This window comes from Pelobates fuscus, chromosome 6 (assembly GCF_036172605.1).
Source record: "Pelobates fuscus isolate aPelFus1 chromosome 6, aPelFus1.pri, whole genome shotgun sequence".
NCBI lineage: Eukaryota > Metazoa > Chordata > Amphibia > Anura > Pelobatidae > Pelobates > Pelobates fuscus.
Window position 1 is genome coordinate 129566808 of NC_086322.1, and position 14506 is coordinate 129581313.

At 35.5% G+C, this 14506-nt stretch overlaps 1 protein-coding gene across 1 annotated transcript in view; it reads left to right on the top strand.

The window, feature by feature from the left end:
* The window catches only part of LOC134566096 (TNFAIP3-interacting protein 3-like), a 34241-nt gene that overhangs the window by 5767 nt on the left and 13968 nt on the right, over window positions 1-14506 (top strand). Inside the window, exons 2-3 of the mRNA XM_063425805.1 lie at window positions 11027-11113; window positions 13965-14030. Coding sequence (XP_063281875.1) covers window positions 11048-11113; window positions 13965-14030 — 132 coding nt within the window. The 5' untranslated portion in view covers window positions 11027-11047. The remainder of the gene's footprint in view (window positions 1-11026; window positions 11114-13964; window positions 14031-14506) is intronic.

Genomic DNA, 14506 nt, shown 5'->3' on the forward strand with positions numbered 1-14506 from the left:
AGACTCTGGATAGCACAATGTATATGGACAAACATGTCCTATTATCATAATGTTAGAAACTACAGAAAAATGTAGTAAAAAATGTATATATACTTTGTATAAACCGAGTTATACATAGACAATATGATGAAATACAGATGAAAATAAAAAAAATATATAAAAATATAAATAAAGGATAAAAATAAAGATAGAAATAAAAAATAAAAATAAAAATAAAAGAAAAGATGGATAAAAATAAAAATGCACTAAAAACAAGTATATACATCTAAGTTACATTCAGCATCTGAAATACAACTCCATATATTTACATCTTCCTTATGTATTAATTCTTACATTCCCCATTCGGAGAATGTGTACAAAACAAACAGATGGATGAACACACAGCCAAATATCATCACTTTACTTTTCCTTGTAACATATTGGTGATTAAGTGCATAAAGTGAAACCCATTTCTATATATATATTTTCGCACTCCTCCCCTTCATCTCCTATTTCATAGTACTTTAAACAATTTTTTTTACCTCTATGGGTTTTCAAAAAGCCCCCCATTTAATACTAGTATGGATAAGAGGGATATATTATTTATATGGCCCATTATTTGGCCCATTATTGCTGATGCCACTGATGGACTACATCAATTGTATATATTCCTTCAAGATTTTTTAAGATTTTTTTAAAAGGAATAGTAACACCCTTATAGAAAAGGGTAACAGTTACATACACATATTGGTAACGCTCTTATGTGGATGTTAAAAAAATATACATAAAAATGGAGTGAAGAGAAGGAAGTGCAACATTCATATAAACAACCAAAATTAATCCTCAAAAAAACTCCACAAGTCAATATCTAGATTTAAACCCCAGGGTTGGAGTGTCTTTAGTTTATTTATCCAAAATGTTTCTCTTTGTGAGAGTTTTTTGGTTAGATCTCCTCCCCTCCAATAAGGATCCACATGTTCAATGCCCACGAAAGAAAGATTATTTTGCCAACCAAATTGGTTGCAAGAGTTGCAATGTAGAGGTACTATGTGTTTCATTGATTTTTTTCTAATATTATTTTGATGTTCCAATATTCTTTCTTTAAGTTTTCTACAAGTTCTTCCCACATATTGTTTCCCGCATGGGCATTGAAGCATGTAGACTACATTTTTAGTATTGCAATTTATGTTGGATTTTATTTTGAATTTCTCTCCGGTTGTGGAGCTCGTGAATTGTTTCTTTTGTGTGAATTTTTGATTTTTACATGCTTTACAGTTATTGCAAGGGTTAAAACCATTGATGTTGAATGGTCTGCCCTTTTGTTGGATTTTGAGTGCATAACTGGGTGCAAGAATGTTTTTCAAATGTCTTGTTCTTCTAAAGATCATAGGCGTTTTTTTGGGTAACACTTTACCTAATATAGGGTCTCTACATAGGATGTTCCAATGTTTATTAAAGATCTTTTTAATTTTCCAATGTTGTGTATTATATTGCGTAATGAAAGAAAAATTATAGTCCCTTTGGGGGATTTTCTTAGGTTTAGGTGTCATTAGATCTTTTCTATTCTTTTTTTCTATTTCCTCGATTTCTTTATCCAACATGGTAGGTTCATATTTTTTTGCTATAAATTTATTTTTTAAAAGTCTAGCTTGCTCTCTGTAGTCTGATTTTTTATTGTGCAATTTCTCCTCACTCGTATTAATTGGCTCTTTGGGATTGTTTCTAGCCATCTCTCCTGGTGGCAACTCTTTCTGTGTATGTTTTTTTTTTTTTTTGTTTTTGTTTTTTTAAACTGAGGGTAACAGTTACATACACAGAAAGAGTTGCCACCAGGAGAGATGGCTAGAAACAATCCCAAAGAGCCAATTAATACGAGTGAGGAGAAATTGCACAAAAAAAATCAGACTACAGAGAGCAAGCTAGACTTTTAAAAAATAAATTTATAGCAAAAAAATATGAACCTACCATGTTGGATAAAGAAATCGAGGAAATAGAAAAAAAGAATAGAAAAGATCTAATGACACCTAAACCTAAGAAAATCCCCCAAAGGGACTATAATTTTTCTTTCATTACGCAATATAATACACAACATTGGAAAATTAAAAAGATCTTTAATAAACATTGGAACATACTATGTAGAGACCCTATACTAGGTAAAGTGTTACCCAAAAAAACGCCTATGATCTTTAGAAGAACAAGAAATTTGAAAAACATTCTTGCACCCAGTTATGCACTCAAAATCCAACGAAAGGGCAGACCATTCAACATCAATGGTTTTAACCCTTGCAATAACTGTAAAGCATGTAAAAATCAAAAATTCACACAAAAGAAACAATTCACGAGCTCCACAACCGGAGAGAAATTCAAAATAAAATCCAACATAAATTGCAATACTAAAAATGTAGTCTACATGCTTCAATGCCCATGCGGGAAACAATATGTGGGAAGAACTTGTAGAAAACTTAAAGAAAGAATATTGGAACATCAAAATAATATTAGAAAAAAATCAATGAAACACATAGTACCTCTACATTGCAACTCTTGCAACCAATTTGGTTGGCAAAATAATCTTTCTTTCGTGGGCATTGAACATGTGGATCCTTATTGGAGGGGAGGAGATCTAACCAAAAAACTCTCACAAAGAGAAACATTTTGGATAAATAAACTAAAGACACCCCAACCCTGGGGTTTAAATCTAGATATTGACTTGTGGAGTTTTTTTGAGGATTAATTTTGGTTGTTTATATGAATGTTGCACTTCCTTCTCTTCACTCCATTTTTATGTATATTTTTTTAACATCCACATAAGAGCGTTACCAATATGTGTATGTAACTGTTACCCTTTTCTATAAGGGTGTTACTATTCCTTTTAAAAAAATCTTAAAAAATCTTGAAGGAATATATACAATTGATGTAGTCCATCAGTGGCATCAGCAATAATGGGCCAAATAATGGGCCATATAAATAATATATCCCTCTTATCCATACTAGTATTAAATGGGGGGCTTTTTGAAAACCCATAGAGGTAAAAAAATTGTTTAAAGTACTATGAAATAGGAGATGAAGGGGAGGAGTGCGAAAATATATATATAGAAATGGGTTTCACTTTATGCACTTAATCACCAATATGTTACAAGGAAAAGTAAAGTGATGATATTTGGCTGTGTGTTCATCCATCTGTTTGTTTTGTACACATTCTCCGAATGGGGAATGTAAGAATTAATACATAAGGAAGATGTAAATATATGGAGTTGTATTTCAGATGCTGAATGTAACTTAGATGTATATACTTGTTTTTAGTGCATTTTTATTTTTATCCATCTTTTCTTTTATTTTTATTTTTATTTTTATTTTTATTTTTTATTTCTATCTTTATTTTTATCCTTTATTTATATTTTTATATATTTTTTTATTTTCATCTGTATTTCATCATATTGTCTATGTATAACTCGGTTTATACAAAGTATATATACATTTTTTACTACATTTTTCTGTAGTTTCTAACATTATGATAATAGGACATGTTTGTCCATATACATTGTGCTATCCAGAGTCTTTTTTAACTTGTTTTCCCCCTCATATGCCTCTATTCCGCCCATACATCGCCGGGAGAACTGAAGATTCATGACCGTCATACACTTCCGGGTATTTGGAACGCACGTGTGGAACGCAAAGGGCGTGCGTGCGTGATGACGACATCGCGTCCAAGCAGGAAGTGCCGCCCGAATGGAGAAGAAACACCGGCCGGGAATAATTGAATAATGAACTCCGGGAGGGGATATATAAGAACTGGTGGGGGGGAATGTTTTTTCATACACATTCTTGCTGTTACTGATGCACCAAGTCCCTGAGGAAGTCCCATCATAGGACGAAACGCGTAGGACGCCCAGTGGTGATATGCTGATTGTTTTTAACTTATATGTACGTTATTAAATTCTTTTTCTACTTTACTCTGGAATTGCACTTTATTTTCTCCATATATTTTCTCTTTGAGCAAATATTCTGATTGACTGATGGGAGTGTGAAGATATTGAAGAAAAAGATTCCATTCAAGGCTGTTTAACATCTGAAAATTTGTGAGTGGCCAATTGTAAATCACACACCTTCATTTACTCCCACACAGTTAAACGCTATACTTCTTAACACACTATGCATAAAATTGTACATGATCATATCAATAAAAAAAAAAATTTAAACAGCTTGTATAGAAATCTCTGCTTTTTATTGAAAATATTTAAACTTATTATTCCAAAAAATATAGAAATTTTCACTAATCATGACTACTGGACTGGTATTTCTGATTAAAGAAAAATACAACATTCTGTGCATGTATTTGACCTTTGTGTTCCTCCTCTATATCTTCTGTCATATTGTTATAGCCTTGTTAAAAAAAAAAACTTTTTCTGTTTGAAGACACATGTTATGGCACAATAAAAACCTTTGTTATAGTTATGACGTTACGGGAAGTCCCAGAATAAACAATAAAACATTCTGAAGACCTTGAAAATACTAGCTAGAAGCTTGACATAATATTTTTGAATGCAAGAAAAGAATTGATGTGTTTCATCTTTCCTCTAAATCAAATTTATAGTTTTTCTCCCAACACATTTAATCCACAATGTTGGTATCTGCTGTGATTTAGTATTAAATTAATTGATTAAAGTTTTTATAGAGTGATGGGGGGGGGGGGGGGGGGTTGTCTGTGTCTGTGTGTGTCTGTGTGTGTCTGTGTGTGTTTATATTGTAAAATGTTGCCAGGCACCAGAATATACATATCAACTCATCTCTAATCTCCTGCCCTTCCGTTAGATTATAGCGAATAGTCAAACAAATTCAAGAAAATTAGGTCTGCACAACCAGATTAAGTGTGCAAACCACAGTTCTACCAATTGCTCATTGAAGCACAGAGTTATGTCCCAAATGATTTTTTTTTGTTTTTTTTCAATGCAAATGTCCTTGTCTATGCAAACACTTATCAATGTAAATATTTGCTACATAACCCTGTCCTTTTAATTAAACGATTGGTAGCACCGTGTTGTGCAAACTTAATCTCGTTGCACAGACCTGATTTACTTGGATTTGTTTGACTATATGCTATACTCCATCAGTCAGGAAGGGATGGAGAGATTAGAGAGGGCTCCAATGTCACTCAGAACAATACAGTGATCAATGAAGGTTGTCCCTTTAAAAGTCTGCTTAAAATTTAGAATTGTTAGTGTGATAGATGCTCCACTGCAGCTTTCACATCTACAATGTTAACCAAAAAGGAGGACAGGTCAAGTGTCCTACTCACCCAGCGAAAAGCATTGGCCTGGTGAGAGCACTTGTAAGAGGTTTCACGATAGTGTGAATTGCTGAAAATTCTAAGTGAAATTAAACTGAATATAAACATTTAGAGCTAAATCGTCTAACTGAAAATGTATCTGAATTTCCCAGTTTGGTTTTTTTAGACTAAAACTGGCAATTCTGGACTAAAACTGGCAATTCACTTGAATTCACTTTGAATTTTCAATGAGTATAGGTAACTGAAATATGAAGGACGCTGTAAGGATAATATGGAGTCCATGAAAATATTTCATCCAGGGCTCCCACAAATGTTTATGGGGCAACTCTGACACATGCTGAGATAAACATATTTCTAGAGTATAAAGGATGATTAGTGGTGGGGCTATATGGATGACATTTAATTTTTAAATTGTTTTATATTTTGCTTTACAATGCAAAATGAAGGGGGAAAATGAGTATACATATGGTAGTGAATTGGTTAAAGAATAAAAAGAGTTGAAACTGATAAATATGGTGATTCGTCATTAAAAAAAAAAAAACAGTGACATTAATATGACAATACAAGAAAACACCCATACTTTTTTAATGAACTTAAAATATGCAAAAGAATGGCATACTACACCCATGATTGAGAATTTGTGGAATTCGGGTTATGCAGTTATACCTATATTTGTTGATATTGTCTGAACAAAAAAGTTCCAAGTTTTGCAATCATATCTGACTACTTCCTCAATTAGATGAGCTTGAAATGATTCACATTATTAACCTTGCATTCGTTTACTACAAAGATTCTATCTAGTCTTCAACCAATGCAGTAAAAATGGTTCTAATCTGGGATGCCTGAAAACAACTTTGTCCTTTTTGAGAATAGTGATATTTGTACTGCAAATGTTCGATTTTGTTCAACTATCAATATGTTTGATTTATTGCTATGTATGATAGAAATTACTATTTGAATGAGCTAAAATCCTACATTGCAAGACGGCCTACCTGAGGCAAGAAGGAGGTGCCAAATATTTTGTAAATTATTTGATTATGTCCTCTTATCTTTCCATTGCTCCTTATGCATAATTGTAATTACTGTTTCAATTTACCTTAACTTAACTTAATTCCCTAAACAGCATTTTAGTGTGAAGTTTCTATCATTCGTCAGCAGGCTCAATCAAAAAAATATAATCTCTTTTATAAATTAAATTACTATACTTTTGTACTGGTAAGACATTTCTTGATCTAAAGAACAGAAAATAACATGTTTGTGTTTGTTTTTTCAAAACTCACATGGATTATTTACCAAATACATTAATATACCTGTATTCCTAATCCCTGCAGTCCTGATGGCCCTTCAAATTTTAGCCATGCCCCCATGTTTAAAAAAAAAAAAAAAAGATATAAACAAAAATAATCAAACAACTTACCTTTTCTTCAGCTGCTGTGACCTCCTCCTATTATTCTGGAGGTATGCGTCTAAAAGGACATAGAGTATGTCCTTTTATGGTAGTGTGTGAGAGCCAGGAAACACAATCCCAGCTCTCAAAGATGGAGGACTTGGAGGCATGGCTTGAATGACCTTCTAATTAATAAACTTTTGAGCTTTGGGGAAAACTAGGAATGGGGAACAAATGTAGGCACTATAACAACTTCATCTAGATGTTTTTTTAATAATAAGTGTATAGGCAATATTGATATGTTTTCTGATAAATATACAAATAAAACTTGGTTTGACAGTTTTTATTGTATTCCCCATGGCAAGTTATCAATAAGTATATTCCAGGTGCTTTCTGTGGTATTTTCAGAGAGTGAAAATAACTAAAAATATATAGCATGTGCGCTCATCAAATAATTAGGAAACAAAAGAACGTTCCTTTAAAAAATAAATCCTTTTAATAAAAAATGCCAACTAAAACAATGAGAAACAATTACCCTCGATATATTTAATAACTCTAAGGTAGGACCTATAACACACTAAATAAACGATGTATCCAATTCTAACATTGGTTCATAACATATACTTCCCAAAAACTGTAACAGTTTCAACTAATACAGAAGCAGCATGTTTCAATCCAAAGGGGAAAGTCATGTGAACACAAACGGGGTTTGGAAACTAAATGTTGCAAATCTTAGTAAAAAAACCTTTTATAACATTGCATGTAAATTGTATAAAAACCGTAGGCAATGTAAGATACTGGATAAATAACCCTCTCTAAGAGAAAAATTATCAAATAAATATACAAAAACAACAATATTTGTATTGAAAAGTATTAAAAAAAAAAAACTTGCACAAAAATATAACAAATCAAAAAGTTCAAAGGGAACCGCTGATATAACAGATGTAAAAGTACCTTACCTCAGGGGGCCCCCCAAAAAAACGAGGTGACTATCCAGATGATTCAAAAATAGAAACAGCAGCTCTAAGATCAAAATCAGAGAGTGAAAATGCATTTGTTGCATGATTTGCCTTTGCTCAAAATCTTCTAGCATTCTGGGACCAGTCTTCACAAAAACTCCAGTTCTGGGACCAGTCCTGGAAGTTTTTAGGACATGGGTATTCTTGAGAGAGACACCTTACAATAATTGGAGGTTTCTATATGGCATGAGAATATATGAAATATTAAGAAATCAGTGTAGAATATAAAGCAGACAGTTTTAAGACTGAGGAAAACATGCTGCAACTCTACTAAGGTTATTTACTAAAATGTGAATTATCCTGAATTCAAGGTCAGTTGAAGCAACTTTTAAAATTTAGGCCAAAACAGCTGAAACAGAAACAGTTCTCCAAGTTTGCAATTATTTTGGCAAAATGTATTGGTACCCGTGTCAGCGTGTCTGGCATTATGTATCTGTGCATTTGCCTGAAAATGTGTGTCTGGCATTGAATATTCTTGTGTATATCTGTGTCTGTTCTGTCTTTGTATCGCTGTGTCTGGTAGCATGTGTACCCATGTGTTTGGGAGCATGTATGAAGGAGTTACATGCAGTATGTTGTGTGTATGGGGGCTGCTTGTGATCTCTATGTGTGTGTTGTGTTTTTGATAAGGATATGTTGTGTATATGAGGGTGACTGTCTGTGAGGCTATCTGTGTAAAAGGGGTGACTCTGTGTATGAGGGTTACTGTGATAGAATGAGTTTGATAGGGTGACTGTGGCAATGTGACTGTGACAGAGTGATGGTGTGGGGTGGCTGTGAAGGAGGTGCAATTTGTTTTATTTTTTCTGTATCTTACTATTGCCCCACTTCCCCCCTCTAGCTTATTTTTGCCCCAGGCAGGAGGCAATTCTTAATGTCCTTGGTAGTTCAGTGGGATCCCTGGAAATATGGTGGGATAGTATCTGGGTGCAGACCCCTCTTAATTTTCCCTTCTGGACCGTGACCATTCAGCAGCATCAGCAGTGATCTGCACCCAGGCAGAAGGAGCAGCAAAGGACAGGGAGTTCTATTGATCTCCTGACCGGCTAGAACGGCCGCTGGCAATATAATAGTAGAACCAGCTTTGACATTAGCACAGCAATTGCAAACACAATTAATATGCAATAAATTAATTTAATTAGCAGTTGGAAAATTAGTTTTTACATGATTTCTGTAGTGAAGAGGCTTATTAAAAAGCTCTCAAACGTTTATATAAGTTTAAAATCTTAATACGATATAAATGCACAAGCACTATAAATAAAATTTTAGTGTCTGATCGATGAAGAATAGTGGCACTTAAAAGGGTTAATGGTGTTTGAATTTGGCTGTAAACAAAACCACAAAATCATCCTAAAATGATTACATGGGCAAACCAAGAACCAATGTATTTATTAAATGACTGTTTGGTTTCTGGTTTACAAATCTCCTGATGAGTGTGAAGGAATCAGGTAGAAGTAACATATTTGGTTTGATATTGTTATCATTGCTGTCAAATATTCCATAAATACTTATGCGGCCAAACGTTATATAAATAATGTCCTTTAATTGGGTATTTTAAGGTTCATTTCATACATAGGCACTGCAATTGATCTCTGCTTATGTTAATATTTCCTTAAAAAATTGCTACAGAATAAGGAAAGCAATAGGATATGGGTTAAGTGGTTTATGTTAATTTTTATATATTTATCTATGTTGCAAAACATTCAAGATATCAACCATACTGCAGACAAACCACATTATATGAATGTATAGTGGTGAAAGATACAGTAGTGAGAATGTATGTTTTTGTACTGGGTATTGCAAGCAATTGCTGGTTCTGTGTTAACACTGACTGATCTATGGGTAGGGGAATGGGTTTGCCTTGCTAAAATAGTGTCTTGGTTATTTTTGCCTAAAACTTTAAACTTGGTTGTCAATTCACTGCAATTTGGAGTTTAGTAAATGAAATCATAGACTTGAGCTGAAACAGAAACCCAAGACGTGAGATGCAAAGCCAATATAATTATACATATACATAGACCCCTCTCTGTGACATTACATTGTCTTCTTCTTTGTGGTTGAGTTGCTGCTCTTCCTAAACACTTCCACTTTCCATTAATACTACTTATAGTTGACTATGAAATATCTAGCAGGGAATACATTTTACGAGCTGACTAATTGCAAAGGTGGCATCCTATCACAGTACCACACTTGAATTCACTGAGATCTTCAGAATAAACGTTTGAAAATGCAGACTGCATCGCTAGGTGTTGAATGTATACACCTGTGGTAATGGGTCTGATTGTAACACGTGAATTCATTACAAAGTGTGACCCAATACTTTTGTCCATAGGGCAGATTCAATTTAATACCACCCTGCAGAGTGCTTCTGCCTTACACATTCACAAAACTCAGCAAGACTACAAAATGTAAATGCATTTTTTCACCATTCCTGCCACAACAGTTTATTCATTTGCACAGGGCCAGATTTTCCTATAGGCTAACTAGGCTTCAGCCTAGGGCCTCAAGATCAAGAGGGGCCTACATTCACTTTGTTAGCAAAGTTAAAATTACACTATTCTAAAAACAGTGAACACTAATACACTGAACCGAAAATAAGGAGAAATTCTATGCATGTGATATGACCAGTGGCGTACTAAGGGGGGGCGGAGGGGGCGGTCCGCCCCGTGTGCCACTTACTAGGGGGGTGCCCGGGGCAGACTGCAATAGCCCCTCCTGCCGCGATCGCAGAGACCGGTGGTCTGCAGCTCCGCAATGTGCAGAGCTGCAGACCATGGATCTCGCATGCACTGCCCAATCAGAGCGTTGCCGCAGGTTACCACGGCAACGCTCTGATTGGGTCTCGCGAGATCCATGGTCTGCAGATCTGCGGAGCTGCAGACCGGAAATTAGGGCCACCGGACCACCAGGGACCCCACCGGACCACCAGGCAGCCCCCACTGGACCACCAGGGATTTAAGGTAATTTTTTTCACCCCCCCTCTCCTCATCACCCCCCTCGCTCTCACAATCACCCCCCCTTTCCTCATCACCCCCCTCCCTCTCACAATCACCCCCCCTCTCCTCATCACCCCCCTCCCTCTCACAATCACCCCCCCTCCTCATCTCGACTTTTATTTTATTTATTATGCGTGCCACATTTTTTATAAAGGTTAGTACCAATCACAACATGTTTCATTTAACATATTGATATATATATCACAGTAATTATGTATTTTATTGTCTCTCATGTAATTTACAAACTTAAAAATGGGAGGTGAAAGGGCCTCATAAGTGGAATAGCCTAGGGCCTCTTTTCGTCTAAATCCAGCCCTGCATGTGCACATTTGTTTTGTATGTAATTTCTTCCTATTTATAGTGCTGCCTGCAAGTTCGAACTATGAACAGCATGTCTACCGAGGCATATGAACAAAGGATACACAAGTTAGAAAAACAGAGAGCAGAGGTAATTTATATAATCTATTTTGTTAACCTATGTGCAACATAACTCTTTTATTTCTAAATAGTGTACCAGTAACATCACTCCCATGCTATTGAGATTGTCTGGAAAAGATTCTTTCATCACACCAAATTTACTAGCATTTCCATCAAAGTAACACTCCAATGCCCAAACGCAATAAATAAATAATAATGAAATAATGAAAATCACTATTTAGTAGATATACAACAAATGAAAACATTCATGCATTTAATTTATTGTGTCCATATCTTACAACAGCTTGCAAAAGCTGCAGATCTCTGGTCTGAAGCCTTTGCAAGCCTTTCCCTTCTAACCCAACCCAGACATTCTGTGGCTGTCCAATCACAGACTTCCTAATGCAACTCAGTGAGAAGTCTTTGCAAGGCAGGTGCTCTGTGCAATTGCTGCCTCTTGAGTTTAGCACAACTGAAATAAACAAACCAGGAAGTAACAGAGCCAGTTGTCTGATTGATAGGCAGAGGGTGTAACAAGGTTCATTTATTAAATTGCTAATTTCTTTTGAAATCTGCACCATTTTGTAAAATGAAAAAAGAAGAAACTCTTTACACATGAATCACTTGAGAAAGTTGATGTGCTTTTGGGTCTGGAATGTCCCTTTAAATCTAGGTATGCAAAATATGGTCATATGATGCATAAATATGTCACTGGCGAATTGAGACTATAGCAAGAAAAAAAAAATCCTAAAACAATTGTGAGTAGATTTTCCATGTTTAACCCCTTAAGGACACATGACATGTGTGACATGTCATGATTCCTTTTTATTCCAGAAGTTTGGTCCTTAAGGGGTTAAGGCTATTAAGAAAAAAAATAAACCAAGCAGAGACTTTGTATAATATTTTGTGGAGAACACCGTTAAACACTACCTTCCATGCCAATGATGGGAAGGTCACTAATTATAAATATGACAAGGGAGTAAAATGACATTTTAAGTTGTAAATGTTTTTCATGATCCACTTGATCCAACACCCCCCAAAAAATAAATTTAACATGAATACCTAGTCCCATAACGTGCAGTAACCATACCATGCTTTATGTCACCAGGCAAGAAGGCCTATTGCTCTGGCCCAATTTTAAATGTTGTGTTGATCAAATTCTGTAAAATATCTTCCTTTCATCATATTTAAAATATACCCAATACCCAGTTTTAGCCTCTGTTAATAAAACAACATGACTAAAACTTAGCTAAATAGAATTAATCATATTGACAAGACCCTATGCATTGGAAAAACTTACTTGGAATTACTTCACCTTCCCACTCTGTTTGCATGAGGAAATATTCCTTTTTTTTCTTTTTAACAAAAGCTGAAATCACCCTGGTATATTACTCACAAATAACTGCTAGGCTTATTTACAAAGTCTCCTTATTATTATGCTGTATATATTTTACAGCACATGCTGCAGGTTTATAATTCTAATAAAAAAGTGTATTAAAAATTAATAGAATTAGAAATAACATAGCCCATAGCTTGTATGGTCTGAACCTCTGCATAATGAATTACCGCATCTTGACAACTTTGGTGATGAATGTTTCAGTTGACTTGTCATCTAAATACATTTTAATATTAATCTACAGAGCATTTAAAATATTTATATCTTAAGTTTATAAACCATTTGCCAGTAACTAACTACAATATTTTAAACAAAGCATGTGTCAGAAGTGATATTTCCAAGTTTGAACTTCTTTATTTCAAGGAAACATAATGTAGAATTGGACACTCTACAAATACTTTTAGGGAGCAAGGTAAGTGCCAAGTCATGATATGCTGGCTGTGGGTGGTGCCAAGTCATGCAACAATGGCTTGTGTAGGTAAGTCAACTTAGCACAACCATGGAATGTTTAAACTACAATCACCAATAAACCTAATACCAGGTTAAAGGGAAATTCCAGTGCCAGGAAAACAATCCGTTTTCCTGGCACTGGAGGGTCCCTCTCCCTCCCACCCCCCAATACCCGGTTACTGAAGGGGTGAAAACCCCTTCAGTCACTTACCTCAGACAGCGACATGTCCCACGTCGCTGCCTGCTCCTCCCCCGCCGCTCCACCTTCTTCCTCCGTCGGCCGGTGGGCGAGACTGATCCCGCCCAACGGCCGAGGAGTCCCAACGCGCATGCACATTGGCGCACCACATAGGAAAGCATTGAAAATGAATTTCAATGCTTCCCTATGGGGAATAGAGCGACGCTGGAGGTCCTCACACAGCGTGAGGACGTCCAGCGACGCTCTAGCACAGATAATCTGTGCTAGGGACCAGGAAGTTCCCTCTAGTGGCTGTCTAGTAGACAGCCACTAGGGGAGGACTTAACCCTGCAAGGTAATTATTGCAGTTTATAAAAAACTGCAATAATTACACTTGCAGGGTGAAGGGTAGTGGGAGTTGGCACCCAGACCACTCCAATGAGCAGAAGTGGCCTGGGTGCCTGGAGTGTCCCTTTAACTCATATTGAAACCGATGTAAAACTTCACATTGTCTGCTTTGTTTTAGACTACTGTTTCTTCATTTATTTAAAGGGACATTTGAAACACCTAAATCCCTTTAGCTTGCTAAATGGTGTGTCCTCTTTTTTAATTTCCCAACAACTACAGATTTTAATAGAAACTGGCACTTTTATAAATTAACATTATTACACACCCCCGACTAGCAATCAGACAACCTGCCCTGTTCCTTCCTGGTTTGGCTAGCTCGGTGGGGTTAAACTTAAGAAGCCGCTCTGTGGTCTGACTAATATTACTGTTGAAATGATTATAATTAAAATTTGCAGTGCAAATTCCAATACTATATACCTTCTGTAACCCTTTAAAAGTTTAATTTTACAGCTTCTGGAAGTAAACAAACAGTGGGACCAACAATTTAGGAAGATGAAACAGCGTTATGAAAACAAGGTAACATTTTATTCTCTATTAAACCAATCTATTGATTTTACTTTTCTTCAATATTTTTGTCTTCTTATTTTTGTTTTATTTAGTTTAGTTATATTTGCTTTCGTCGAATGCTATTGATAAAGAAAAAATGATCTTCTTATGGTTTAGGCGTCCCAGTAGCCACGTAGACAGACATTTAGTACATTTAGTAGTGCAGAAAGGAAAAATAAGAGTTTGTATCCAACTATAAACAGCCATATTGTAGAGCACAGATGTAGATAGGTATGTTGCCATTTTTGAACACTGACAGTCCACTTCAATGATGCGACTAGTTTTCAACAAAAGCATATTAAGCAAACTGGTCATCAAATCTGAAAGTAGATCACACCCTTTCCTTCTGTCTCTCCTCATTTAAATGTAATTATTGCATTTTTGGTTTCTCCTCTACTTTCCTCCATGTCCATTTTATATCCTTCAATAACAGATCCGTTTAGCAA